The sequence below is a fragment of the Myxine glutinosa genome, chromosome 8, assembly GCF_964187855.1.
Source record: "Myxine glutinosa chromosome 8, kmMyxGlut1.1, whole genome shotgun sequence".
Classification (NCBI taxonomy): domain Eukaryota; kingdom Metazoa; phylum Chordata; class Myxini; order Myxiniformes; family Myxinidae; genus Myxine; species Myxine glutinosa.
In genome coordinates, this window is record NC_136268.1 from 70,671,216 (window position 1) to 70,698,086 (window position 26,871).

At 42.8% G+C, this 26,871-nt stretch overlaps 1 protein-coding gene across 1 annotated transcript in view; it reads left to right on the forward strand.

Annotated features, from left to right (window-relative positions):
• LOC137432587 (diacylglycerol kinase zeta-like) overlaps nucleotides 1–26,871 on the forward strand; it is a 142,953-nt gene that overhangs the window by 62,579 nt on the left and 53,503 nt on the right. The window contains exons 19-22 of the mRNA XM_078783388.1: nucleotides 1,836–1,947; nucleotides 7,695–7,894; nucleotides 15,139–15,239; nucleotides 19,440–19,519. Of these exons, the coding sequence (XP_078639514.1) occupies nucleotides 1,836–1,947; nucleotides 7,695–7,894; nucleotides 15,139–15,239; nucleotides 19,440–19,519 (493 nt within the window). The remainder of the gene's footprint in view (nucleotides 1–1,835; nucleotides 1,948–7,694; nucleotides 7,895–15,138; nucleotides 15,240–19,439; nucleotides 19,520–26,871) is intronic.

Consider the following 26,871-nt stretch of genomic DNA (forward strand, 5'->3'; position numbering starts at 1 on the left):
AAGAATCACTTGAAAATTAAATAAAGCTTGTATCCGAATCCATATTCAGATCTTCACCAAAATCGAATCGATTTGTCCTAGTCACATACCCAACCTATCCACCAAGTTTCGTCCAAATCCGTCCATTACATTTTGAGATATCCTGCTATGTATCATTTTTGGCCCTATTTCTCGATGGTGAAGAATCACTTAAAAAATTATACTAGCCGGATGCGAATCCGGATGTTCACCAAAATTGAATCAATTCGGTATTGTCACACAACCAACCGGTCCACCAAGTTTAGTCCAAATCCGTCCACAACTTTTTGAGATATCCTGCTATGTATCGTTTTTGCCCTATCTCCCAATGGTGAAAAATCACCTTAAAAATTCTACTAGCCGGATCCGGATCTTCACCAAAATCTAATCCTTTCGTCCTTGTCACATACGCTACCTCTCTGCCAAATTTCTTCTGAATACGTCCACAAATGTTTGAGATATCTTGTTCACAGACAAACAGACAGGGGTGAAAGCATAACCTCCATCCACCTTCAGTGGCAGAGGTAATAATGCAAATGAGCAATCTTCCCCTAATACATTGAGAACAGATTTTTTTTTTTTTTTTTGTATACTGAATCGAGGCTCGTGAAAGAGCTTACATTTATTTCACAAACAAATCAACCAGACAAACAAAATATATAAAAAGAGGGAGCGGAAGACAAGATGGGGAGAGAAGGGGAAGCACACAAACACAACATTTGAGAGCAGGGAGATGTGTGGGAGGGAGAGGGATTGGGGGGAGGAGGCGTGGGAAGGGGGGGGGGGGGGGGGAGGATGCCGCACTTGTACATTATCTTTTTAAAACCTTGAGGAAAGAATGGAACTGATGATGTCTATTTTAGATCATTACCCCACACTCACAAAGCAAATAGCGGGGTTAAGCAATTGCTTGATGTCTGTCCGTCTCTCCGGCTGTCCATAAACATCAGTTTATGATCGAGGATCAACTTAATTTAAATTGAATGTTATATTTTGAACACGAATCAGAAAACAAACCTATCGTTTAGCAGTACTTTGTCTCTTAATTTGGCCGGATTGGATTTTGTCTCACTTACATGACGTTTCCAATCTTTATTTTATTTAAATTGAATTGTGTGCTTGAACACTGTAGAACACAAATCGCCTTCTTGTCACTTCTAAGAGCCTCCAGTTTAGCTGTACTTGGACATGGTAATAGGGTGGTGTATAATGGTGGTGTATAACACTGCTTCAATAGTGCTAAAATTCCGGAATTGTTTGTAACGATCTATAAAATCATTATTTTATTTGAGTTGAAGTATAGTTGAACACTGAGTGGGGTAACGTATTCTATAAACTCTCTAGTTGAATATGTATAAGTTTTACATACACGGATAAACTAGTCTTTATAATGGATTTAGTTGGTCAGCATCGGAGTAAAAGGACAACTAATTTTCTCAACCTTATGTTTAGGAAAAGACCACCATGGGAAAGAAGGTGAGATGATGTTTTGGGCGTTATCCTTCTTTATCTCAAAGCAAAAGATCACCCTAGAAGGGCTCATGGCCAAAGCATTGTCTCCTTATTCCCCACAGTGGTTAGCGTACCTTTCTCAACATTTGGATGAGAAAATTTGTTGTCTATAAGTTCAACTATTTTAATCATTGTCACCTACATTGTTTTCTCATATGATTGCAGAAGTACCTTCTTAGGCCTAAGTGACGTGAAGTGATTGCTTGATTTTGAAAGGTCAAATCGTTTCCTATATTTATTCACTGTAAATTTGCTCCTCACATGCCTTTTAATTGTGCACAGTGTGTATATATGGTGCTTGGCAGGTACTGTGCGGGTACCATGCCGTGGGGTAACCCTGGCAATCAACTGGACTTTGAACCACAGCGTCATGATGATGGCTACATGGAAGTTGTTGGTTTCACCATGGCAACACTGGTGAGAAATTTTAGTATCACTGTGGCAATGTTTTTTTAGAGTTTCCGACAAAGATCGAGTAAAAAAATATGTCGAAAGAGTGAAATTGTCATGACAGCATTACCGCATGGTGTAAGTTGTTGCCAAAGATTTACATTGCTGTCATTTGTTTCCATCAAGGTGATCTTTATTTTAAGGCTTTTGAAATATTTTTTACAGCTGGTGTATTGTTGGAAGTTCTGGTGTATTTTTGGAAGTTGTGGTATCATTTTATGTGTGGTGTATTTCTACAAGTTGGTGAAAATACGACAAATGCGTGATCGAGAGTTATCTGGTAGATTGCCATAGGTTTTGAAATAGCTCCTTGTATGGGAGCATCACGTCATCCAAGCCCCTCTTGAACTTGAGGTAATGCTCCATGACCAGGTTGGCGTCTTGCAACCTGCCAGCAATTGCCCGCATGTCCCACAGCCCCTCACCCAGAAACTTGACCATGAGTTTGGACCTCGGCCGCTCTTCCTCCTCATCACTGCCCGCCTCCTCCTCCTTGGAAACCTTGATAATGAGGTCCAACTCCTCCTCGGTGAACTCCTCATCAAGCGAGCCGATAAGATCATCCAACTCCTCGGCCTCCATGTCATCAAAGCCTTCCCCTCCCACTTGCTGTGCCAACCTGACTAACAGCGACTCTTTGATAGCGCTGATGCAGTGGGCTATGTTGAACTCTTCAGTGCTCGGTACAGCACTCGCCAAAACGCTTTCTCAGATCACCTTCTTCTCATCTGTATGCAGCAAGCTGTCGATTTGTTTACTCCATGCAGTCTGCCCACAGAGACTGCACTCTCTCCTCTCGAAAGCCACTCCAGCAGCTCCACTTTGCTGATCAGGCTCATCACTTTATTCTGCCTCTTGGTAGTTGACACATCTCCAGCACTGGTCTTGCACTTGGGAGCCATGTTTGATCAAAGAGCGGAGCGAGAGGCAAAACACAGGTCAAGGCAGTGGGACGAGAAGAGTTATTGAGACCCAAGACATGCTGCACATAAGTAGTCATGTGGGAATTGTGGGTAGCTGCAGGAGGGGTGAGTACTAAGTAGTCTGTCCATTGTTTGTGGGGGATGTTGGCAGGTGATAACGTCTTTCGCAGCAGGTGGTAGATGCAGTGAAGCTTTTTAATTGTGTAACTCGTAGGGGATGACGTCTTGGGCAGCTTCTGGTAGATATGGGGGAGAGTCTTTATTGTGCGAATGGTGGGACATGCCACACAGCTAGGTTTATGGCGCAAATGGTGAGACAGGCCATGCAGCTCGCCTATAGGGTGGCCAAAAAAATGTTGTGCACTCGCGAAAAACCTCAAATGCGTGAAGCACAGGCCCGCAAATGTTGAAGCAGGTCGCATTTTGTCAATCGCAAATAAGAGGGGTCCGTGAATAGCGAATCCATGAATGTCAAGTTCTGACAGTATATCAAAGTTGTATTTTCTGTCTGTCTGTCTGTCTGTCTGTCCATTCATAGAATCGGCCCCATTGCCAGTAACCCCATCATATTGCATGAATCTCTTGGCAAATGGAGATGCAAGAAAACATTTTCAAACCTACAGGGTAGGGGGTTCAGGGTGTGGGGAAGACCCTAATTCTCTCGATGTAAATGTGTATCATATAGCGTTGTATAGAAGAAAAACAACTTCATATATACTAGCAACGGTACCCGCCCTATGGGCGGGGCTTAAATTGGGAGGCCCAAATGAAATGGCAAAATATCAGAAATTGAATGCTTTTTTATTTCATTTTAAATGATGCATATAAACATCCGTTGAATCATATCACATGCAAATCATCAAAATCTAAATAGTACATGGCGCCCATTTTGAAAAAAGATTGAATTCTGCAAAACGGAAGCGGCGCTACACGTCTTTCTCAGTCGCACGTTTATGTGTGAAGAGTGCACGCCGAATCTGTAACACGGAAGTGGCCGCTACACTTGTTTCTCAGTCGCATTGCACACGCTGCCATGTTACTTCGGACCCACACGTTTATGTAGAAAGAGTTTGTCAGGAGTCGATCTACTCTCTCCTGTTAAGTAGAATAAACAGTATTTGTAGAATTTCAACAAAAGCCACATCACTGTTCATATCGGTAAACATTATTTCACCGTGTTTGGAAAAACTGGAAAATTGGAAAATCGGAAAACTTGGAAAACTTGGAAAAACAATATAGCCTATTTTACTCCCAGGGGTCCCAGGAATACCCACCCAAAATATTGATGTGAACGGTTGAGCCGTTTTTGCGGTACCTTCGAATGGACGGACGGACGGACATTTGGTGAATTATAGTAAGATATATACAGTATATATATTGTTGCGGATCTGTCGCCGGCCTTCTCCCCTTACCAAGGGGGGATTAGTCCCCTTGTCTTTGACTGACCAGGCGCGACCCGAGACCTATGACGTCCCTTCCGTACAGCGCGAAATAGGGTATTAGGACAGAATTCGCTATTACCTAAATACTCTTGCAGCCCTGAAACGAGGAGATAAGCCTTGCGCGAACCACGTGTGTTGATACGCCGAGCGGTGCGTACACACGATCCGTTTAGATGATGAACCCAATTCCAGCAGTTTTATTCGTGCCACGCTCAGTCAATGGCGAAATCACAAAGACGATCGAATTGGAAAAGAAAGAACAAGATTTATTTACACTATTCACAATGATTCAGAAGCAGAGACACAGAGCAATCCTTAAACAGTCTTATACTTAATATCCCAGGACAACGGGCCCGTTTCACTCACACTCATACGGGGATTGCAGATGAAGGATGATGGTCAGCACGTCCATGGATGACTCTCGTGCAGCTCCCTCCGGTCCCCGGCCCGTCCCGCGCAGATGGATCCAGGAGAAAGGCAGGAGCTCGTAGCGTGCTGTTTGGATGCACAGGGTTATTACGGGGCGAACGGTAGGGGGCGGGCTCTGGTGCGGCTGGCAGTTAATCACTCGCAGGTTTATCCGCGTTTACTCGCGTGGCTGAAATAGGCGCTATTCGCCACCGGCACGTCTGGCTGCAGCCGCGTACTCGTACCGCCAACGCCTCTCCTTCTTTCCCTCTGGCACGTACGTAATATGGCGAGTTACAGTTCAAAGCCTCAAAGCGAGCGAGTCCTCAAATCCTCAAAGTCCTGCTTGTCAAGCCACTCCTGCAAAGTCCTCCTTGTACAACGAAGTGCTTGTAAGTCCTTATCGCGCCAATCGTGCAAGCAAGTCCTCCTTGTAAGTCCTTTCGAGGGCTTTTCGCGTGGGCTTATATAGCCCCGCCCCGCGAACCTTCCCGAACTCACCAGACGTTCTCTGCCACGCCCTCTCACGCCATGCCGCTCGAGCCCTGATTGGTTGGTGACCCCTACCGCCCCCCACTGCTGCCGCCCCGAGCTCAACCCTCCTTCACCTTTCAAGGCCCTGCCTCGTGTTAACTCGACTAGGGACAGCCAAATGGAGCGCGGGATGGATTCCGCCCATCAAGGTGGAATTGGAGGGTGGACGCAAAATGAATGGGACCTAATCTCATGTCTTTACACAACGCAGATACTAAGAGGGGAAATGGCCTATACTTACACATACCAAGACATAACTAGGCCTACGTGTTGGTCGTGGAACTAACTATGAGGGGCAAACCTTAAGCATTTATTGAAGTCAAATGTACAAATCTCAAAACCGCAGCAATATATATATATATATATATATATATATATATTGCAATTTTATAAACAGGAATCAAATTCCTGCGAGGGGCTAAGTGTGAAAAAATTCTGACTCAATGCGGGGCTCGAACCACGGACCTCAGTTGATAACGCGTCAACAGCCCACTGCGCTATTGAGCCAGCCGCAATCTCCTCAGAACTTTTCCACACTTAACACTGCGAGCGTTATCATGGCAGATGTCTTACGTGCCTGCTAGGCAGACCCCGAATGTTAGCGTAAGTATATGCATGCGTATGTATGTGTGAATAAGTAGAAATGCATTGAAGATTAATCTGAAGATTGAAGATTAATCATTGATTAATTACTCATTGATTAATTGATTGATCATTGATCATTGATTAATCATTGAATCAATCATTGAAGATTAATCTCCTCAGAATCTCAGCCGCAAACCACAATCATTGCGGCTGGCTCAATAGCGCAGTGGGCTGCTGACGCGTTATCAACGGAGGTCCGTGGTTCGAGCCCCGCATTGTCAGAATTTTTTCACACTTAGCCCCTCGCAGGAATTATTTTATTCCTGTTTATAAAATTGTAAATATATATATATATATATATATATATATATATATATATATATATATATATATATATATATATATATATATATATGTCAGCCTCGCTATCTAACCTCGCCATTCAGCTTAGCCTCACCATCTAGCCTATAACCTTCCCGGGGCCCGTCCCAACATTTTTTGTTTTAGAGGTTTCCTCCTATCTTTCACCGTTCAGAAGATTAGCGCGTGCAGACAAACAAACAAAAACTTTCTTTTATGTATATATAGAAGATAGTACATTGTATATATTGTATTAATCATTTTATTATTATTATTATTATTATTATTATAGTATTGCCTGCTCAATTATATGGGATGAATTGATTGGAATTATACATCGTACGTGGCTCGTACCTGGCTCTCTTTTTCTTATCTCAAAATTCTTTCCACACAAACTTGTAACACCTCTGCTCGTATTTAATATACAACAACACAACAACAGGCATTTTAAGGCCATTTTCCCTGCTAGAGCGGGGGTTAGCCTTGCGGGCCCCATGACAATCTTCTCCATTTTGCCATATTTTCTGCATCTCCACTTGTTAACCGTGTTAACCTTTCTGCATCTCGTATTATATATTAGGATGAAAATGTTTTTGTCTTGGTCAAATTTTTATTCTTGATCCTTGACGATTTAATGTGGTACCATTTTCAAACTTGGTGCAACCAGTAGGTTGGGAGGAGATGCTAGATCTTATTATATTGATAAAACACTTTGGTGATGTCTGTGCTTGCCTCACTGGTCTTTTCCCCAATCCTCCACACCCACATATCCACCCCCAGCGAATTTATGCTGATAAACTATTTGATTGAAATGGAATTGATGTAGTACTAACAGGTTTGATGGGCCAAATGTCCTTCTCCTGCATCGAAGTTTGAAGTTTAATACATACGACTATGCTTAAAGCCTGGAGAGTATACACCCAGCCATCCGAGGTGCCTTATACCAGCATTCCTGGTGGACGCCTACATTTTGCATACTCATCTATAAAATGCATACACATAATTTTGGCATTTATAAATATTGATGTGAATAATGAGAATGTTTGGGGCCTACAGGTATCATCTTTTCAAGGGAGAGCAATCAATCGGCTGATGCCCCCTGGAGGTTAGGGCAGAAATGTGGAATGTGTTCAGGGCCCTGGTGATAACTGACCTACGCTTTGTAAAAATATACAATAGGGTTAACAAACTAATGCTCACAAACGGTACACCCAACTTAACGTCCAGCCAAGGTACAGCACACTTAGTGATGTAATACTGTGCCTGCAAAACACCAATGTCACAGTTTATTGACTGGTTGAGAATTGAATCCAGACCAGACAGCTCAAAGGTAAATGCGCTACCTCTGCTGCACCACCATGTCAGGACTCTAAAATGAGTAAAACACATTAACACATTAAAGATTTTGAAATTTGTGAATGATATTTTAACTTTAATGTCAAGCATACATTGCCTTTTTCAGGCTGCACTTCAAGTTGGTGGACATGGGGAGCGACTGTACCAATGCCGAGAGGCAATTTTGACATCGTACAAAGCTCTTCCAATGCAGGTCGATGGAGAACCCTGCTGTCTAGAACCTTCCATCATACACATCTCCCTCCATAGCCAAGCCAGGGTGGTGAAGAAGGCCAAACGCCGTGCTTCTGTGCCACTGCTACCAGAGTGAGTAATGCTGCAGACAACACACATAAGCAGCACAATTGATTTTGGACATGATCACAACTATTGATACCAAAATACTACCAATATTGGATGCTAGGACTAGGATTGGATACCACCATAAATTTTAACATAAATAATGCTGAGCATGAGCAACGAAAGGCTGGTGATCTGAAACCTGCTCGGGGTGGCCCTGCTTTTATTTATCTTATCAGAACATTGCTGAATTTTCAGCGGCAGTTAAAAACTCAGCAACGCCAGGAGGTGCCAATGGCTTTGGGCATATGAGCACCTTGGAGGGCGGTGTAACCCTCCAGGGAGGAAATGCCATCAGAAGGCAGGCAAATTGATTGATCTATTTGATCATTGGCCTCCATATCTACTTGCAAGCATGGTCTTTGTCGATCAAATGCGAGGCCCACTGCCTATAGCTCTGGCTTTGCGATGACGAGGGCATGCAGCTATTTAAATATATATATATTTTGCCACTGCTCTTCCAGAAACTGCAACAAATATCCAAAATAAATTGACATCTGGGGTCAGAAGGTGGAGGTTAGTCTGAAGAAGCACATAAATGAGTTCCCTTGCAAGGAACTTCAATGCAGGAGGAGGCCATTCAGCCTATCAAAGCTTGTGTTATGGTGGCGAACCTATGGGTTTGTTTTGTTCATGCTCTATTCTTATTAAATGCTGAGCAAGCAAGGAAGCAGCAAGCACTCTTGTTAGTCTTTGGCATGACTCAGTTGGGGTTCAAACTGCCGACCTCACAGACAATGAGCAGACGCTCCAACCATTACACCATCGAGTCTGGGATGATGCCTGGTAGTAAAAGCCACTTGGAAGCCGTAAGACTGGAGACTTCTCTGACTGGTCCCAAAAAGACCATAGCTATAGGAAGCTGAAACGTGACGATGATGTGAATGAACTACAAAGATATCTCAAGTATTCTCGGAATAAGTGAAACTATATGGCCGTGAAATGGGAAAATTATCAAATAGAAAGCTTAAGGAAAACGAAATAGTTAGATAATTAGTTGAACTTGAAAGGTGAATAACAGATTTGAGATACTGAAGGAGGAAGAGGACATTGAAGAACACCAAGTTTATAAATGCAATCTGTGATACAGCAGAATAAATCTTAGGATTGGAAAGAAATAAAATGAAAGAATGGATATCATATGAATCCTGGGAAATTACTGATGAACAAAAATTTATAAAACAAAAAAATATAAACTTGATATGAAATCAAGACAAGAAGAAACAATGTCAGAAACTGTACAATAAAAAAGACAATGACATTAAGAAAAGTATAAAGAATGATTTAAAAAATAGGTTGATTGAAGATAAAGCAGAAGAAGCAGCACAAGAGGGTGAAACCAGGAAACTTTACCACATTGCAAAGACTCGGGGAGGTAAACAGTATTGAGGAACGTCAGCTGTAAAGGCCAAATATGGAAGGACTCTTCCAAAACTGAAAAAGGAACAACTCGGGCGATGGGCAGAACATTTTGAGGAAATTCTGAATAGACCCGAAGATCCTGTCAACCCACTTGAATTGCAAATAAATGATACAGCATCAAAAGCGATAGGCATATCATTCTTAACGGAAGAATGAATTAAATGGTCTTTTCAAAAGATGAAGATTAATAAAGCAGGAGGACAAGATGGAATAATGGCAGAGTTGTTAAAAGCCAATATCGCAAATAGAGCAAGAACTCTAAGCCGACATCTTTCCAAATTTCCAGTTTTAGCTCACCTGGAATGTAGTTCAGGGGAGCTTATGTGATGGCGCGTCGTCCGTCCGTCAGTCCATCCATCCGTAAACACTTGCAGCTTTTCTCTGAAACCGCTGAAGGGATTGTGACCAAACTTGGCACAAATGATATTTGTTGTGTTGTAACTAAAGTTTGTTCATTGACATTTAAAAAATCGGGGTCTAAGTGGGTTTACTAGGTTCAATCTGGATCCAGGTTTAACCCCCCAAAATAGGAATTTGCTTTTTCCTCTGAAACTACACACACTATTTAGATGAAGCTTGACCACAACCTTTATCACTCGTGATGTACTGAAGTTTGTTCACGATACTAAGAAAATCGGAAGTCTAAGGTGGTTTACGGTGAATCAAAGTGGGTCCAGGTTTGACCCCCCCTCCTCCCCAAAATAGGTATTTGCTTTCTTCTGTGAAACTACACACACGATTTTGATGAAACTTGACCACAACCTTCACCACCCATGCTGTACTAAAGTTTGTTCACGGCATTAAAAAATCTGCTCCTTTGGGGGTTTACGATGGGGTTGCCCCCCAAAATAGGTATTTGCTGTCTTCTCAGATCTACACACGCAATTTCGATGAAACTTCACCACAACCTTCATCACCCGTGATGTACCAATGTTTGTTCACGGCATTAGAAGAATTGGGGCCTGAGGTGGTATTGAATTTTGAGGTCTGAGAATTGAGGGGAGAGGGAGTTTGGTTGCCCCCCAAAATAGGTATTTTTTTGTTTCTTTGTTTAGTCTTATGATTATGTTAGTATGATTCTACATGCTGCCCTGTCCTCTAGCAACCATTGAAATTGGTTTAAAATACCCTTAGTCAGAGCAGTATACTGTTTATTGTACCAGGTGAGCACCAGGGGTACTGCCCCTATGTTTTAGTTCTGCCATCACCAGTACAAGCTCAGTCACGACATGTACGTAATATCTGTGTTGTTAAAATCAGCACTAATTAGTGATTTGGTTTGGTATTTTCAGAGACAGAACATACCTTTAGTATTCGTATTTAGTTTTCATGTATTTAGCCTTCGTCACCCTGTGCTATCAGGCATGACTCCCATGATAATATGCCATGCTCCCTTTGTGGTTATGTTGAAATGTACAACATTGATCACTTAATTCCTTAACTAAATCCCTTCAGTGTAATAATTCAGAACGTTTTGACTTCAGTGCCACACACAACTTTTGGAAGAAGCTTGGTAAAATTTTATCAGATATTTTTGACGATTCATCTGCATGCAAGCTGTATTTGGACACCATTGCTGGACCAATTGCTTTTTGCCAAGATGGTTGGGGCATAGCAAAGCCCTTAGTTCTATAGGTTGGGCAACCTCTTTGTGATGTGCATGTGGAGTATGTGCACAGAAGAATGAAGATGTTTTGGGATTGCTTAAGTATCCGTGTTAGTTTCTCAGTGTCTGGTATTCTAAGGTGCAGTTGTAGATGAGATATTGAGGCCAAACTGTGGCTTCTCCATTGTGGCAATCTTGACAAGGGAAAAGTTCATGTTGTAAAAGGTTCATGCTTTAAGAAAAGGAAAGCAAAGGAAGGTAGAAGAGGAAGGAGGTAGTGAAGAATCTGCAAGAAATAGAATTGGGTTAATGAATCTTGAGCCAAAACTACTGAGTTTGGACTTTTTTTTTTTTTAAAGCAAGGTGTCCATTATGGGCTTGGTCTTGCTGAATAAAGGAACAGAGGTGGAGCACACTAAAGAGAGTAACTTGACAGGTTTCCACCAGGTCTTGCAAGATGGAGTCTAAGATGTGAGCTTGGCTGTAATGATCAAATACCATTCTCACTTGTTGCAGCCGTGACTCGGTCAAGTGATATAAGTTTTTTTTCATGCATGTTGCTGTGATGTTTTTACATAATACATGTGTAGTGTTGATATCAACCATTTATTGGCTTTGCGCAGTTGTTCTCACAGTGTAAGCTGCTTGATTCTAAATATATATTGGTAAAATACAAATTTGATGTAGGACTTCTGGCAGGCTTGAGTAGAGAGAAGCGACGCCATTTTCCACTTGCATCAGCGTGTAGCATTTTGCTGTTCACATGATTTATGGATTATTTCATAGAGGTAAAGTGAACAAGGGTCAATGATTATGGTGATTATGGTCGAGATGGCCAGTTCTCCCATCCCGGGAGCTGCCCTTTAGTAGGTTTTGCTTTTATTTTCACTGGGTGTTGAGCTACCCTCCTTGCCAAGGCAGAGGATACTGACTCAGGTGGGTTGCCGGTTTAGTCACCAACGACCCGACCATGAATAGGCAGTACCGGATACACGTTACTGGTAGCAGGTGGATGTTTGCATTCTCAGCTTGACGACATTAGAATACAACTTACAATTGGCTGTCCCTGTTATAAATTACTGAGGTTCCTGCAGATTGAGAACTTGGAGAATGATGTTCACGGATATGTAAAAGAGATATTGTTCGAATTTTTTAAATATAGGGAAGAATAAAAAAAAAACCTCTCCATTATTGGAGTAGATTGCTTGTGCTCTCGACAGTTATAACAGGAAAGAGCAATCAGAGATTGCAGACCCTGACCAGGACATGTTTTTAGTGGTTTTTTAAGGCTTTTGTTTTAAAACAAATATGGCGGCTGAACCACGTGACCGATGACGTCATCATTTTTTATCCACCAATTTATCCCTAGATGACGCTCAAAAAATTTCATCTTCATCTTGATGAAGTTTTGTACTTGTCGAATTATGACGTCATAATGGAGGCACCAAAGACATCATCATTAACATATTAGTTATTCCGCATGGAGAGATTGGAGAGTTGTTTACAATGAGCCATGTTTCAAGTTTTTCTATGCAGCACTTTCGGCGATATAGAGGTGCAAAGTTTTTAGTTTTTTCAAAGATGGCGCCCATACCACGTGACCTATGACATCATTATTCTCATTAAAAAAATTATACAGGAGTAGGTGCACCTATGGTGAAAAGTTCTTGTCAATCAGACCAACGGTTGCAGAGAAAATCATATTTCTTCTGTGCGGACAAATAAACAAACAGATGAAAAATCACTCATAGAGTGACACTTGGCAAAACAGAACAAAGGAGAATGGCACTCAGTCGAGCATCATTTTGATCTTAAAAATAATAAGTGGTTGAATTCAGTGACATGATATGCAAATCGTCTTCAAAGTTAAAGTTATTCGGATGAAAATTGAGGATTTTAGAAATTTGAAATGGTTGTTGACCTTAGGCCTATGTTGACCTTATGACCTATGTTGATCTCAAAAATAGTTGTTGGTTGAATTCAGTTAGCTGATATAAAAGTCATATTCAAATTTCAACTTAATCGGATGAAAATTGAGGATTTTAGAAACCTGAAAAAGTGGTTGACCTTGGGCTGTTGAGCTTTTGGCCTATGCTGATCTCAAATATAGTTGTTGGTTGAATTCAGTTAAATGATATGTAAATCCCATTCAAATTTCAAGTGAATCGGATGAAAATTGAGGATTTTAGAAATTTGAAATTGTTGTTGATCTTTTGGCCTATGGTGATCTAAAAAATAGTTGGTGGTTGAAATCAGTTTGCTGATATGTAAATCCCATTCAAATTTCAAGTGAATGGGATGAAAATTGAAGATTTTAGAAATTTGGAATTGTTGTTGACCATTGGCCTATGTTGATCTTTTGGCCTATGGTGATCTAAAAAATAGTTGGTGGTTGAAATCAGTTTGCTGATATGTAAATCCCATTCAAATTTCAAGTGAATGGGATGAAAATTGAAGATTTTAGAAATTTGAAATTGTTGTTGACCATTGGCCTATGTTGATCTTTTGGCCTATGGTGATCTAAAAAATAGTTGGTGGTTGAATTCAGTTAGCCGATATGTAAATCCCATTCAAATTTCAAGTGAATGGGATGAAAATTGAGGATTTTAGAAATCCGAAAAATGTAGTTGACCTTTGGCCCATGTTGACCTTTTGGCCAATGCTGATCTCAAAAATAGTTGGTGGTTGAATTCAGTTAGCCGATATGTAAATTCCATTCAAATTTCAAGTGAAAGGGATGAAAATTGAGGATCTTAGAAATTACTAAAAAGTGGTTGACATTTGGCCTATGTTGACCTTTTGACCTTTTGACCCCAAAAATATATAGAATTTCGTCAGACCACGAACTCTACCATTTGGTGAAGTTTCCTGAAGATCAGTTTAAAATTGTGACCTCTAGGCAAGTATAAGTGTGCGGACAGACAAACACACAAACACACACACAAACCGGAGTGAGCAACATACTTGCAAATTTTTTTGTTTTTTTGCCAAGTAACAAACAGACAGGCAAAGAAACAAACGGACTCAAATGCAACACCCTCTCATCTGGCGAGAGTAATAATGTCATTCCGGTTGGCCAATTACAATTGTTGCCAACATTTGATATGTTAATTAATATACCCAAGGTTTCTCTATCATCTTTGTTGAGCATTCTCAGGGAAGGTAAGTTTCATTTCACCGGTAACTGCAGCCATTGCAATGAGATTTCTAAGTATTATACACTGTAGCTCTAATATATGTAGACCACAGGGCACACTAAATAACAACATCATATTTGGTGGTCTTCATCGACACAATGCTCATCCTTTACACCCTGAATATTCCTTGTTCGAAGCAATACTAATCCTTTTGTTGATTCCCAAATTTTCCCTTCTCTGCATTCTTCTGATCCTGTCTTTCCTGAATATTTCCTGCTTTACACCTGCTCATCTTTGTCCTGCCCTGCTTCTTATACAACGTGATGCACAAAGTGTCAGTTTCCTGCGGCAGGGGGAACTTCGTCGTACCTCTGCACCCCCTGTCGCTTCCTATGTGTAAGTACCTGCATCCTCCAACCCGCATCCGCAACCTGCATCCTACACCCTGCCCCCTCCTTGCCTTGCCATATGTGCATGGCTTGCAAACATGAGCTATATGACTGGCGAGTTAAGCTGCAGGGCTTTTTGTTCTGCTTTTGCTGCAGGTATGCCGGAACATACTTTTGTGTTGTCCCTGACGATAATCCCGGCTCTTTAAATGATTTACAGTTACTAACAATATGACACTTTCATGGTAGTGCTGTATGTGTGTAGCTGTAGTTGAGAATGTCTTTCCAGCAGACAGTATGCAATGTTCGTGGTTACATTAACACATGATTTGTGTGGTAACGTTTTGTTTTGAAGCAATGCAAACTGCACTGGCAAATTCCGCTTTCATCATGAATGTTCTACCTCAATAAATCTTGAGAAAAAGAAATTGTAAAATGTCTGCAACATGCATAAGTTGAGAAGTTAGCATCTTCAGGCCATGCATACCTTTTGTGAAATACACCTGTTAAGCGACAGCTTTTTAGTGGCCCAGGGTATGTGCATGTACCACCGCGCTCATGGTAAACTGTGTGTGACTGGGGTGAATTTCATGTATTTCTATATATCACGAGAACATGACTATGTGTCGTTGTTTCTATGTGTGTGGTGTCCAACAGTCCGCAGATTGCACCATCCTATGTACGTCTGCGTATCAGTTGGATCAGCTTGCATGACTACGAGACTCTACGCTATCACAAAGATGAGCTGTGTGATGCCTGTAAGTAACGGAGCAAGCTTCCACCCTTCGTACTGACTTGTGATTCCTTGAGTTAAAAGGAGCACTTGCACACACTCACGGGATCCTCTTTATCAGATTACATTTGCATTCTAACACTTCATTCTTCAAGGAAAAGAAAGTATCTATTGCAATGTCCCCCGTCCCTCTGACAAGGTCTGAGCCTGAGGACATTAAAATGAGGAGCGACCGATCATTTGTCCATATTCTTATATTACAGAAAATGCTATGTCAGAGTCAGAATACTTCCCTTTCACACTACTAAATGTCTATAGCTGCTGGAGAGAACATACATAGGGAAAATGGCTTTTGTAAGGACCTGTTAGTTAGGGGTAGGACGCACCATCGAGCCATTCTGCCAGTGAACCAGGTAACGCCACGTTACCTCAGTCATTAAGTTCCCTCATGTGCATATGCTTTCTCAATCAAAATCAATCGAGCAAAAATGGTTTCATTTCTTCCAATGTGTCGTGGCAATATGTCAATTAACTGCTTACCTTCATGAAAGGCTTTATCCTTGGTCAGCCCAACTTCACCTCGCAGGGGTCTTAGCCGCCATTTTGTTTCAGCCTATTCACACGTGACTTGCCTTGGAAACATTATCGACTCTCACGGATTAATTAAAGTTTATAATCAAAATCTGTGCTTGGGTTTGAGGATCAGATCTCGTGGACTAAATAAGTGCTGGAATCTGGAGTGAAATCCGAAAATTTTAAAGAAATTACCGATTCTTATGACGAAGTGTATTTGCCAATCGTTGGATTGTTAACCCACTAACAGGGACCTGGGATCATTTGTCTGCATCAGTTGGAGAGTGTTTACTGAGAAGATTGAGGTAAGTGCTGTGTGTGTATCATCTCTGCTCTTTAAGTAATCGCGTGACTGAAATGGCATTTAAGATATGCCCAGTCAAATTAAACACCGCCTGGGATTTGGGTGTTTTGGGGACTTGGTGGATGTTTTAGTTGGGAGTCCAGAGCGGAGTTGGGAGGAGGTGGGAGGAGGGAGGGGAAGTGGGGTGGGAGTCTAGATGCAGGAAAGTGGGTTGGTGGAGGCAGGGGAGAGGGTGGGATGAGGAAGGGGAGCAGAGGGTCTGGAGGGAGGGGGGGGGGGTAATTTTTCAAATGCTAGAAGGTGGGGCCATTGATTTCCCCATTGATTGGGTTTTATCTCCTTTTTTACATATGCGTTTACATTTTTTCATGTAAATTTTTATTTACGGACACTTTTCTACGGTTCTGTGATTTTTCCCAGTGTACTGGCTTTGATGTCCGCCGGCACGCCAAATTTCAGCTTTCTACGACACCCGGACGGTACCGCACACTATCGTCAGTAAGTAAGTCAGTCAGTGGTTAGAAAGAGATGTGTGTATATATATATATATATATATATATATATATATATATATATATATATATATATATATATATATATATATATATATATATATATATATATATACGTATATATATATATATATATATATATATATATATATATATATATATATATATATATATATATATATATATATATATATATATATGAGCGAGACATGGGTAATGAACGTAGAGCAGCAACGAAAGTTGGAAAGGGTGGAAATGCGAATGGTTCGATGGATGTGCGGAGTATCGTTGAGAGAGAGGAAGACAAATGATGAATTGCGAAAAATGATGGGAATAGAGCCTGAGATTGATGCTGTGAAGAGGAACAGGTTGAGATGGTTTGGTCATGTGTTGAGGAAGGATGAAAGTGACTGGTTGAGAAGAGTGATGGAAATGAATGTAGAAGGAAGTAGAGGACGGGGAAGACCGAGAAAGACTTGGCTAAAGATGGTGGAAGAAGAAATGCGGGCAAGGGGGTTAACAAGGGGAGATGCAGAAAATAGGGCAAAATGGAGAAGATTGTCATGGGGACAGCAAGGCTAACCCCCGCTCTAGCAGGGAAAATGGCCTTTAAAATGCATGTTGTTGTTGTTGTTGTATGTATATATATATATATATATATATATATATATGTCAATCACACTGGAGATATTTGTGCCTCAACACATTGCTCTCATCCACACACCTGCAACCCCCTTCCCTTATCCCCAGTGAATTTAACCCTTAGATGCATTCATTGGTCATATTGACCCGGGATGATTTTTGTTTTGCGATAACTTTATTATACAAAGGTTTGTATGCAAATCCTTTCATGAAGTTTTCAAATAAAATGAAATAAATGTTCTTGTGTGTTTTTATTTTTTTCTGTCTTTCGGATTTTGGTAATTTTGTTCACCAAAAAAAGTCACATTAATGCATTCATGGGTCAATTTGACCTGGGACCAGTATGATTGTTTGTTTCACTCGAACAAAACGTGTTCATGCATGACCTTTCATATATGCTTCGAATAAAGAGTAATCCATGTTTCTGTGATTTTTTTGTTTGTTTATGTTCAGGATCACAGGAAAAATTATATTAAAATGTAATACTCCCATGAATGCATTCATGGGTCATTGATCTGGCATGATTTTTGTTTCACTACAACATTGTTATAACAACGTTTTTATGCATGACCTTTCAGCCCAGCTAACAAAACAACGTTGGGCAAACGTCAAAAACCAACGTCTGACCAACGTCATACTAAGGTTTTTTTTGTTTTTTTTTGTATATTGAATCGAGGCTCGTGAAAGAGCTAACATTTATTTCACAAACAAATCAACCACACAAACAAAATATATAAAAAGAGGGAGCGGAAGACAAGATGGGGAGAGAAGGGGAAGCACACAAACATAACATTTGAGAGCAGGGAGATGTGTGGGAGGGAGAGGGCTTGGGGGGAGGAGGCGTGGGAAGGGGGGGGGGGGGGTGGGTGGGAGAAGTATAAAACACAAGGACACCAAGGACTTCCAGGGCAGAAGTTGGTATTTCAAAAAAGTGGATTTGGGGTGAAATTAGCGGGGGTAGAAAAGATCAAGGTTTTGGATGGGGGAAGATAAGAGATGGTGGTGAACAGCCGTTTTAAAGACCTGGAGGGTGTAGTGGGATTGAAGAGAGTGAGGGAGTTTGTTCCAGAGGCGGGAGAAAAGAGGAATGAAGGAGTGAAGGTGAGCAGAGAGTCTTGATTTTGGCAGTTTAACCATAAAAGGTTTGCAGGCAGATCTTGTGCGACCTGTAGGAATATTTGGGGGACAGAGCCCAGAGAGAGAGATGGGGGGGGGGGGGGGGGCAAGGCCAGAGAGGAGTCGGTAGAAGACGGAAAGACCACCAACCTGCCTGCGGTGAGTGAGTGAGAGACCCTTGGAGTTAGCTTCATCGCGGGAGATTCCAATGATTCTGAACGGTTTGGTTTCAACAGCGTGAAGACGAGCTAGGTGTGAGGCAGGAGCACCAGCCCAGAAGGGAGAGCAGTATTCCATTGAGCTGCGGATGAAAGCCTTGTATGTGGTGAGGAGCTCAGGTGTGCCAAGGAAGGACTTCGCACGATGGAGAATGCCCAGTCGGCGACTGGCCTTGGAGGCCAGATTTGAAATGTGGTTTTCCCAGGAAAGATCATGGCAGATAGTGAGACCCAAAAGCTTGAGTGACGGAACATCTTGGAGAGGATGGGCGTTGGGCCAGCGTTGGGCCAGCCTCCCTTCTAACATCTACCCACTGTTGGCCTGCCGGGCCAAAATGAATGCATTCATGGGAGTATTCGATTTTAAAATAATTTTTCCTGCGATCCTGAACAAAAACAAAAAAAAGAAATCACAGAAACATGTATTACTCTTTATTCGAAGCATATATGAAAGGTCATGCATAAAGACGTTTTGTTCGAGTGAAACAAACAATCATACTAGTCCCAGGTCAAATTGACCCATGAATGTGTTAATGTGATTTATTAACTCAGCACATCCAATGGTTAAGTTTAGAAACTAATCAATTGAACGAATGTGGTGTTGTGGTACCGCAGACTTGATCGGCCAAATGGCTTCCTGCTGCATTAAAGGTCCTTATATTATGCATCCTTTGGTATTTCTGACCGAATCATCACGAGGAATTATTTGATTGTCTTTGTGCTTGAATGCTGTCATTGGGCTGTAGCACAGGTCTAATTGTTTAAATGGCCCTTTTCCTTTATAACTATCTTGCCTTGCTTTAAAAAAAAAAATTTACAAGTAAATTATGTGACCTTGCTGTATTGCTTGTTTTTAATAGCGGTGCCGTTGGGTGTCATCGTGGTGCCTGGAATTTGTGACCTTGAAGTTTGTCGGACACACATTAATCAGTTACAGGAGGTAAGGACAACCGGCCAACGTTGAAGGTGGGATGTTCACAAAGTAATGGGGGCTTGATTCATGGTTGAATGAGTGCTTGTTTTATCTGCGAGGGCACTGATGGAAAACTGTGCACAAATTTCAAACCTCCTGGATCAATGGTTTGAAACCATCATTTAAAATCCATCATGGTAAAGACTTATTTGCATGTATATAGTGTGACAGCGCATCTAAAAATATAGTACGTCATGCCAAGTGTGACCACCTGAGTCGGCACGCATTATTTGAAATTTCATTTTGCTGCAATACAAGGACATGCAAGGAACATTGACACAGGAGTAGGCCATTTGGCCCATCATGCCTGTGCTTTATCAACATCACAATTTATGTACTTCATTTCTCTAAAGGGTGTGGGGAGGAGGGGGAGGAAGAGGGGAGGAGAATAGTGGGGTAAGGACAGGACCAGGAACATCACCAGGATAATATATACATGTTTCTAACTGCTGATTCACTCAATAACTCACTTATTAAATGTTTAGTAATTTACAGGTGGAAAAGCTGACATTTTGCATTTTGATGCAACAATAAAATCTGCAAGCAAAAGTCGGCCCGTGTTGCATCATTCCTGCTCACGGAGGGTCACATGACTGAGGACAATGGCACGTGCAGATCGCTCCCCAGGGGACCTGGTGGTTTTTTTTTTTTGGTTTTGTAAAGTTTTTTTTTGTATACAATATTAAGGCTCGTGTAAGAGCTAACATTAATCACAAAACGTAAAATAAAACGGACACACAAAACATACAATAAAGGGAGCGGGAGACAAGATGGAGAGAGAGGGAAGCACATAAGTACAACAGCAGAGAACAGGGACATCGGGAGATCTGTGGGAGGGAGAGGGCTTGGGTGGAGGAGGCATGGGAAGGGGGGGGGGGGGCACAGATAGAGCTGGGAGAGCAACGCCGGAGATGAGTCGGTAGAAGAAAAAAAGACCACCTACCTGCCTGCGGTGAGTGAGTGAAAGGCCCTCAGAATCAGCTTCATTGCGGGAGATTCCAATGATTCTGAAAGCTTTTGTTTCAACAGCGTGAAGCCGAGCTAGGTGTGAGGCAGGAGCACCAGCCCAGACGGGAGAGCAGTATTTCATTGAGCTGCGGATGAAAGCCTTGTATGTGGTGATGAGCTCAGGTATGCCAAGGAAGGACTTCACACGATGGAGGATGCCCAGTCAGCGACTGGCTTTGGAGGCCAGCTTGGAAATGTGGTTTTCCCAGGAAAGATCATGGCAGATAGTGAGACCCAAAAGCTTAAGTGACAGAACTTCTTGGAGAGGATTGTTAAGAAAGTTGATGGGAGGGTTGTCCAGTTGGCCTTTTTGGAGAGACATAGTAAGAGTGTGAGATTTGTCAGGATTGAAAGACATGTTCCACTTATTTGACCAGTCTGTGATTTTGTCCAGGTCTGCAGAGAGTGAGGAGGCTGCAGACTGCCGATCTGAGGGATGAGGAATGGAGCGGCAGAGAGTGGAGTCATCAGCAAAGAGATAGAGAGGATTTTCCAGAGAGTCAGAGAGATCATTGATGAAGACCAGAAAAAGCACAAGGCCCAGAACACTGCCTTGGAAATCCAGCCTGAACAGGAAGGGGAAATGAGAGAAACCCATTAAGGGCCACACGTTGACTATGACCAGAGAGGAAGTCCACAAGCCTTGCATGGAGATTTCCATGGATACCATAGGAGGAGGGTTTTGTGAGCAGGGCGGGGTGCTAGACCATATCGAAGGCACGTGATATGTCAAGGGAGACGGCTCTGATTTCCTGTTTGGCATTGAGGACCTCCATCCATTGTTGAGACAGCAGAAGCAGCATGTCCAGAGTAGAGTGGCTTGATTAGAATCCAAATTGATGATCAGAGATCAAGCCATTGGAGAAGAGGAAGGATTTGATACCTGAAGCAATGATGGATTCCATGACTTTGCTGATAATTGGGAGCAGGCGGATTGGTCTGTAGTTTCAAGGATCTGTTTTTGCACTTTTTTTGTGTAAAATGGTAATGTTGATTTCGAAACTGATGGCAGATGACCTTGAGCAAAAGAGAGGGTGAAGAGAACAGATTGAGGGTGAGATAGAGTGGTACAGCAGGATTTTAGGACCCGTGGGCGGATGCCGTCTGGTCCAGTTGCAGAATCAAAGTCAAGGTTTGACAAAAACTTCTCCACCTTGTCAGGAGAGAAAGACACAGAGTCCAGGAGCAGTTGGGTTCGATTGGGTAAGGTGGGTACAGAGAGAGATTGGTTTGGGACACAAAATTTTGAGGCAACCACAGAGTTGAGGCATTCGGCTTTGTCATGTGCGGTGTCAACTGTGTAGTCATTTGAGGTAAGGGAGGGGATGGAGGGGGAACAAACACCAGAAACGGATTTGATCAGATGCCACCAGGATTTGGAGGAAGGAGACAGGTTTGAGAGTTCAGTCTTGAAAGTAGAGAGATAGTGCTTCCTGGCTCCCCTGTGGGTAGACACACACTTGTTCAGAGCTTGGTGGAAGGAACTGAGATTGCCTTCAGTTGGATTTGCCTTCCAAGAGGCAAAGGCAAGTTGTTTCAGGGCAACTGCCTCACCACAAGATTCAGTGTACCATGGACGGGGGGAAGGGTATGACAACTGAAGACGAGATGGGATAAATCTGTGCATGAGAGAGAGCAGTTTACTTTGGAAGAATTCCCAGGAAGAATTTATGTCGGAGGCATTAGAGATGGGAGACCAGTCCAGATGATTGATGGCTGCTTGAAGACCGTGCCAGTCGACCGGAGTGAAATGCCAGACTCGTTGACGCTGAGGAGGCTCTCTGAGAATGGCCAGAGAGATGTCCACTTTAACAAGCACATGATCAGGAGAACCGATTGGAGCAGATGAAGAGCATCAGATTTTTCATGGCGATTCGATTTTATCTTTCTTTCTCGATTTTATGGCAATTTGATTCGATAAATGTGTGTGTTTTTGTCATTTACGGAGAATGTACAGTGAGTGGTAGGAAGTCGAAAAGAAACATAAGTGTTACAGTGCATATATGAAGTACTTGGGAAGGGGTGAGGGTAGTGGGTGAGTATCCGGTGCTGCTTGGCTGTGGCCTTTCCCGGCGTTGGTTTTGGGACAAAGCTCTGGCGTTATCGGCCTCATGGTGGTTACTTTTTTCCTGCAGGTCTGCGGCAGCATTGCTGACCCCAAATCTTTCCCAAATCCCAATATACACTTTATAGTTGTCTAAAAACGGCCATCAATGCCAATGTGTGGCAGCTTAAAACTTTTCGGAGATTCTGAAGTACCGACATCTAAATTTTAGGGCCTATCAGTGCTCCGGTTCAGCCTGAAAGAGTAACAAACAAACGCACAATCACAAAAAAAACTTGAAATTATTTGAGATTGCATGTTCATATATACAGACTGACCTCTACTGACCTCTACTGCGGCTAGACCTCTGTATCAAATATATTGTTACGGTCACCGGATTTGGACCAGTGTCCCAATCCTGACGAACCAATGTTAGGTAGACCGCTCGGTGGACTCGAGGTGAAATCCTCCACTCTCATGATCATCAATTTAACGACGGGTCATGCCACATGCGGTCCGCCGGGAAAGCTGAATTGATCTTGACTTCAGTTTTCAGTGTACAGATAGCTCTAACGAGAATCTGACGCTCTGTCCTGATCGCTCACAAAACAAGATGGAAGCCCGAGCGGTGACTGTGACAATCCAGCAGTAGTTTATAAAGCCTCCTGTGAGGTAATGGCACAAATTTTCCACAATTGTGCTTTTCAACCACGCTAGGATTAATAGCCAAATGATAAACTGTGAACCAGCCAACACAAGTTATTTGAAGTAATCAGATTTAATAAATGGGGGTGGAGGGGATTTAAGGAGAGAAAAACACGTATCAACTGCAATTACAAAATCGATGTGCAGTACTGTACTATAACAATCATATACAGATCATAGTGATACAGTTATGATTAACCCTTTGCCCACGATAACCCATTCGGCTTAGCTGTTTAACTTATCTGTCCACTCGCCAACCATCATGCACACTGGGGAAATTCACAAACAAAGATGATTATGGGCCCCATAATCCACACCACGGCTCTCCCAGTACCTTGCATCTTGCTGGTGTCCATCCAGTGCGGTTGCTAATCGTGGTGGTTCTGACGGTTCATTTCACCATTCACGTAAAAGTTGGCTTTGCTACTGAACAGGCCAGATTTGTGAGGGAAATGTGTGGTCTTCTGCAATCTTCTGAGTCGCCAATTCACAGAAATGCACTTGGCAGTCAGATCGGCCTCTCATAGCTGCTGTTGGAGTTGAATTTTGTACGGGTTCCACTTATGGTGGTGCAGGATCCACACAATGCTGCTTTGGCTGATGCCCATTTTGTATGACATCGCACAGGTACCTTTTGAAGTCTCTTGGCAAATGCAGTCAACACATTTTCAGAACCAATCAGCTCTTACCAAATTAATTTTACCCAGCTGCGGCTAGGGTTTTCTTTAATTAACCACCTGCTCTTCCAGCCAAAGAAAGCTGCATAAAGCAACCAAGAAAGCTTAGTAAGGTATGCCCTTTACTGTTTGAAACCAGACCTGGAATCCTCTACAGTTGCAGACATTCACAAGTAGCACATACATGAGAATCCCAATACTACACACCCCCATCAGCCACTGGATGATTCCATTGCAGCCACTCAGCCACTCTCCACTCTCCGGCACTGATGATTCCATTGCTTATTAGCGAGTCGTCAACGGTTAGTACCATTGGCTTGTCTGGTGTTTCACCATGCCCCCACTCCCTAAGACCGGATCAGGTTCGGGCCAGGTGACTGGTGTCATGGTGGCGGCAAGGAGCCTTCTTTTATCATGGCTCTACAATGGGGCCAGTCATTGGCTTTGTGATGGCTTCCTGGGCACCCAGTGTGTTTGGCTGGGTCCTCAAGCATTGGAAATCCAGCAACTCGGTGAACAGTCAATATTGCAGTCGTGGCACCTCGTCATTGGCTTGCAGCCACGGGCAGCACTGGCCCCTCCTGAGAAGCATGGAGGCTGAATGGGGCCGAGGCAAGCTTATAAAAGTGAGGACACTTGATCCCATCTTCTTGTGCTTCCTCTCACGCTGGTGGCTGTATTCCTCTGGCATGGAGACCGACGGCATCATCCCCGCTCGTTATTTTGCTGCATGCTAGCCCTGCCGGAGCCACGGCAAAGACCTTGGGCTGCATGTCAAGGGCTTCCTCATTGCTGACCTTCCAGAACTTTATGCTTCAAGAACCTGTTCAGGTTTTATAAGAGTAGTTTGGGTTGAACAGGTCTATCCTGCTCGTGTCGTCACATATGTTTTAATAAATTATTTGCAGTTCTAAAGATGATGCGGCGGCTTAGTTCGTCCTCGTGCTACGCTATCAAAAAAGGTGCGGCACTGTTGGCTTTTATATCGGAGTTCAATCACGTTAATTGCAATCCTCATAACGAGAGTGTTTAGACACGCTTGTAAAAATGTGGAGCATCCAACACTGCTCGGGTGCCCTGTAGTCAATCGAGCATATCGGACAGCAATTAGTAAAGTAGATCTCGGTCATCTGCAACCTCACGCGCCTGGTCGTGTAATTGGTGGTGGTGGGAAGCGGCCGTAAATGCGACAATACCTGGTACCTTGCATATTCCTTCCTCCTTGAAGGTTGCCCATTTCTCTGGTGCTGATTGCCCTCCTGTAGCTTTGTCAATCTTTCGCACCTAACTCTCTCCATATCCCCTCAAAGTTTGCCTTCATGACATCAAATAGTATTCCTCTAATATCCCAAACTCTAATTCCTAACAGAATCCTTGCATGTGTGATGTAATGGTCACTTTGCCACTTGTCCATAAATGTTCTCCTATTTTTACTTAAAAAAAAAACGTCCATCATGCTTGCACTATATCAACACCATGTTAATTCAGTTTATTAATGTTACGGTCACTGCCACACTCGCCTCAGCTATCTAGCCAAGGGTTTTAATTTCGAACCAGCTGTAAACTGTCATCCTGGTATTTAGCACGCAGGGGTCTCGCTCAGTTGGATGTTTAACTGGGTGCCCCGTCTGCCAGAATTAGACTTGGCATTTAATATGGAATATTTTTTTTGTGGGGGTGAACTTACTTTTCAAGATGACTTAGAACCAAAAGTTTATTGGAATTATGTTGAAATTATTCTAGATTTTGTTAATGTGACCTTTAAAAGAAAAAAAAACCACATTTGACATTTCGAAGCAAAAAAATTGATCCTTGAAAGTGATGTAAACTGATATCAAACTCAATTCACGTCCATCATGCTTGCAGTACTGTGTTAAACTTCTGTACGTTTTCCAGAAGTATCTCTTTATTTTGCACATTAGCCAAATTTTTTTTTTAACAAAAACAAAAGTTAAATTACGACTGGGATTACGGACAGTAAAATTACAGTTCAGTACTTCGTGTAACCCCCACGAGCATTCAGGAGAGCACGTACACGTTGAGGCATGCTGTTCACGAGATTTGCCAAGGTTTGGATAGGAATCGCTTGCCATGCAGTGACAACAGCCTGCTGCAATTCACGCACAGAGGTCGGCTGCTGGTCCAAGTTGTCGATTTGACGCGTTAATTCTGCCCACAAGTTCTCTATCGGATTCACATCCGGGGACATGCCAGGCCACTCCATATGCTCTACACCACGGTCAGCAAGAAAGTGTTGGATCATGCGAGCACGATGAGGCCGTGCATTGTCATCTTGGAAGACAAAGTTTCCTCGAAAGGCTGCACGAACAAATGGAAGCAATGTTTCTTCCAGAATGGCGCTGTGATTGAACTGGTTCAGGTTTCCATTCAGAACAACCAGGTCAGTTTTTCCCCCTGCATGAAAAGCAGCCCAAACGGTCACCCCACCACCTCCAGCTTGGACTCTTGGCACTATACAATCTCCGTTGTAGGCTTCATGCACTTGTCTGCGCACTCGGACGCGGCCATATTGACGATAGACCAGAAATCTAGACTTGTCACTAAAGATCGCGTGATTCCAGTGTCCTGGCTGCCATTGACGGTGCTCTCTGACCCACTGCAATCGGCGCTGGCAGTGTTGTCTGGTCAGACATGGCTTTCTCAGGGGACGCCTGGCACGATAGCCTGCTTGAACCAGTCTTTGGTTGACTAGCCTTCTGGATACAGGCACATTTGTCAGTTGCTGCCACTCAGCCCTAAGCCAATTAGCTGACTTGGTACGGCCATTGCGGACTAACCGGTGCCGCTGGCGATCATCCCTCCTTGTGGTTCTGCGGGGACTTCCTGACCTCGGTATTGGAGTAGGGACACCCCTCTGAGCATTT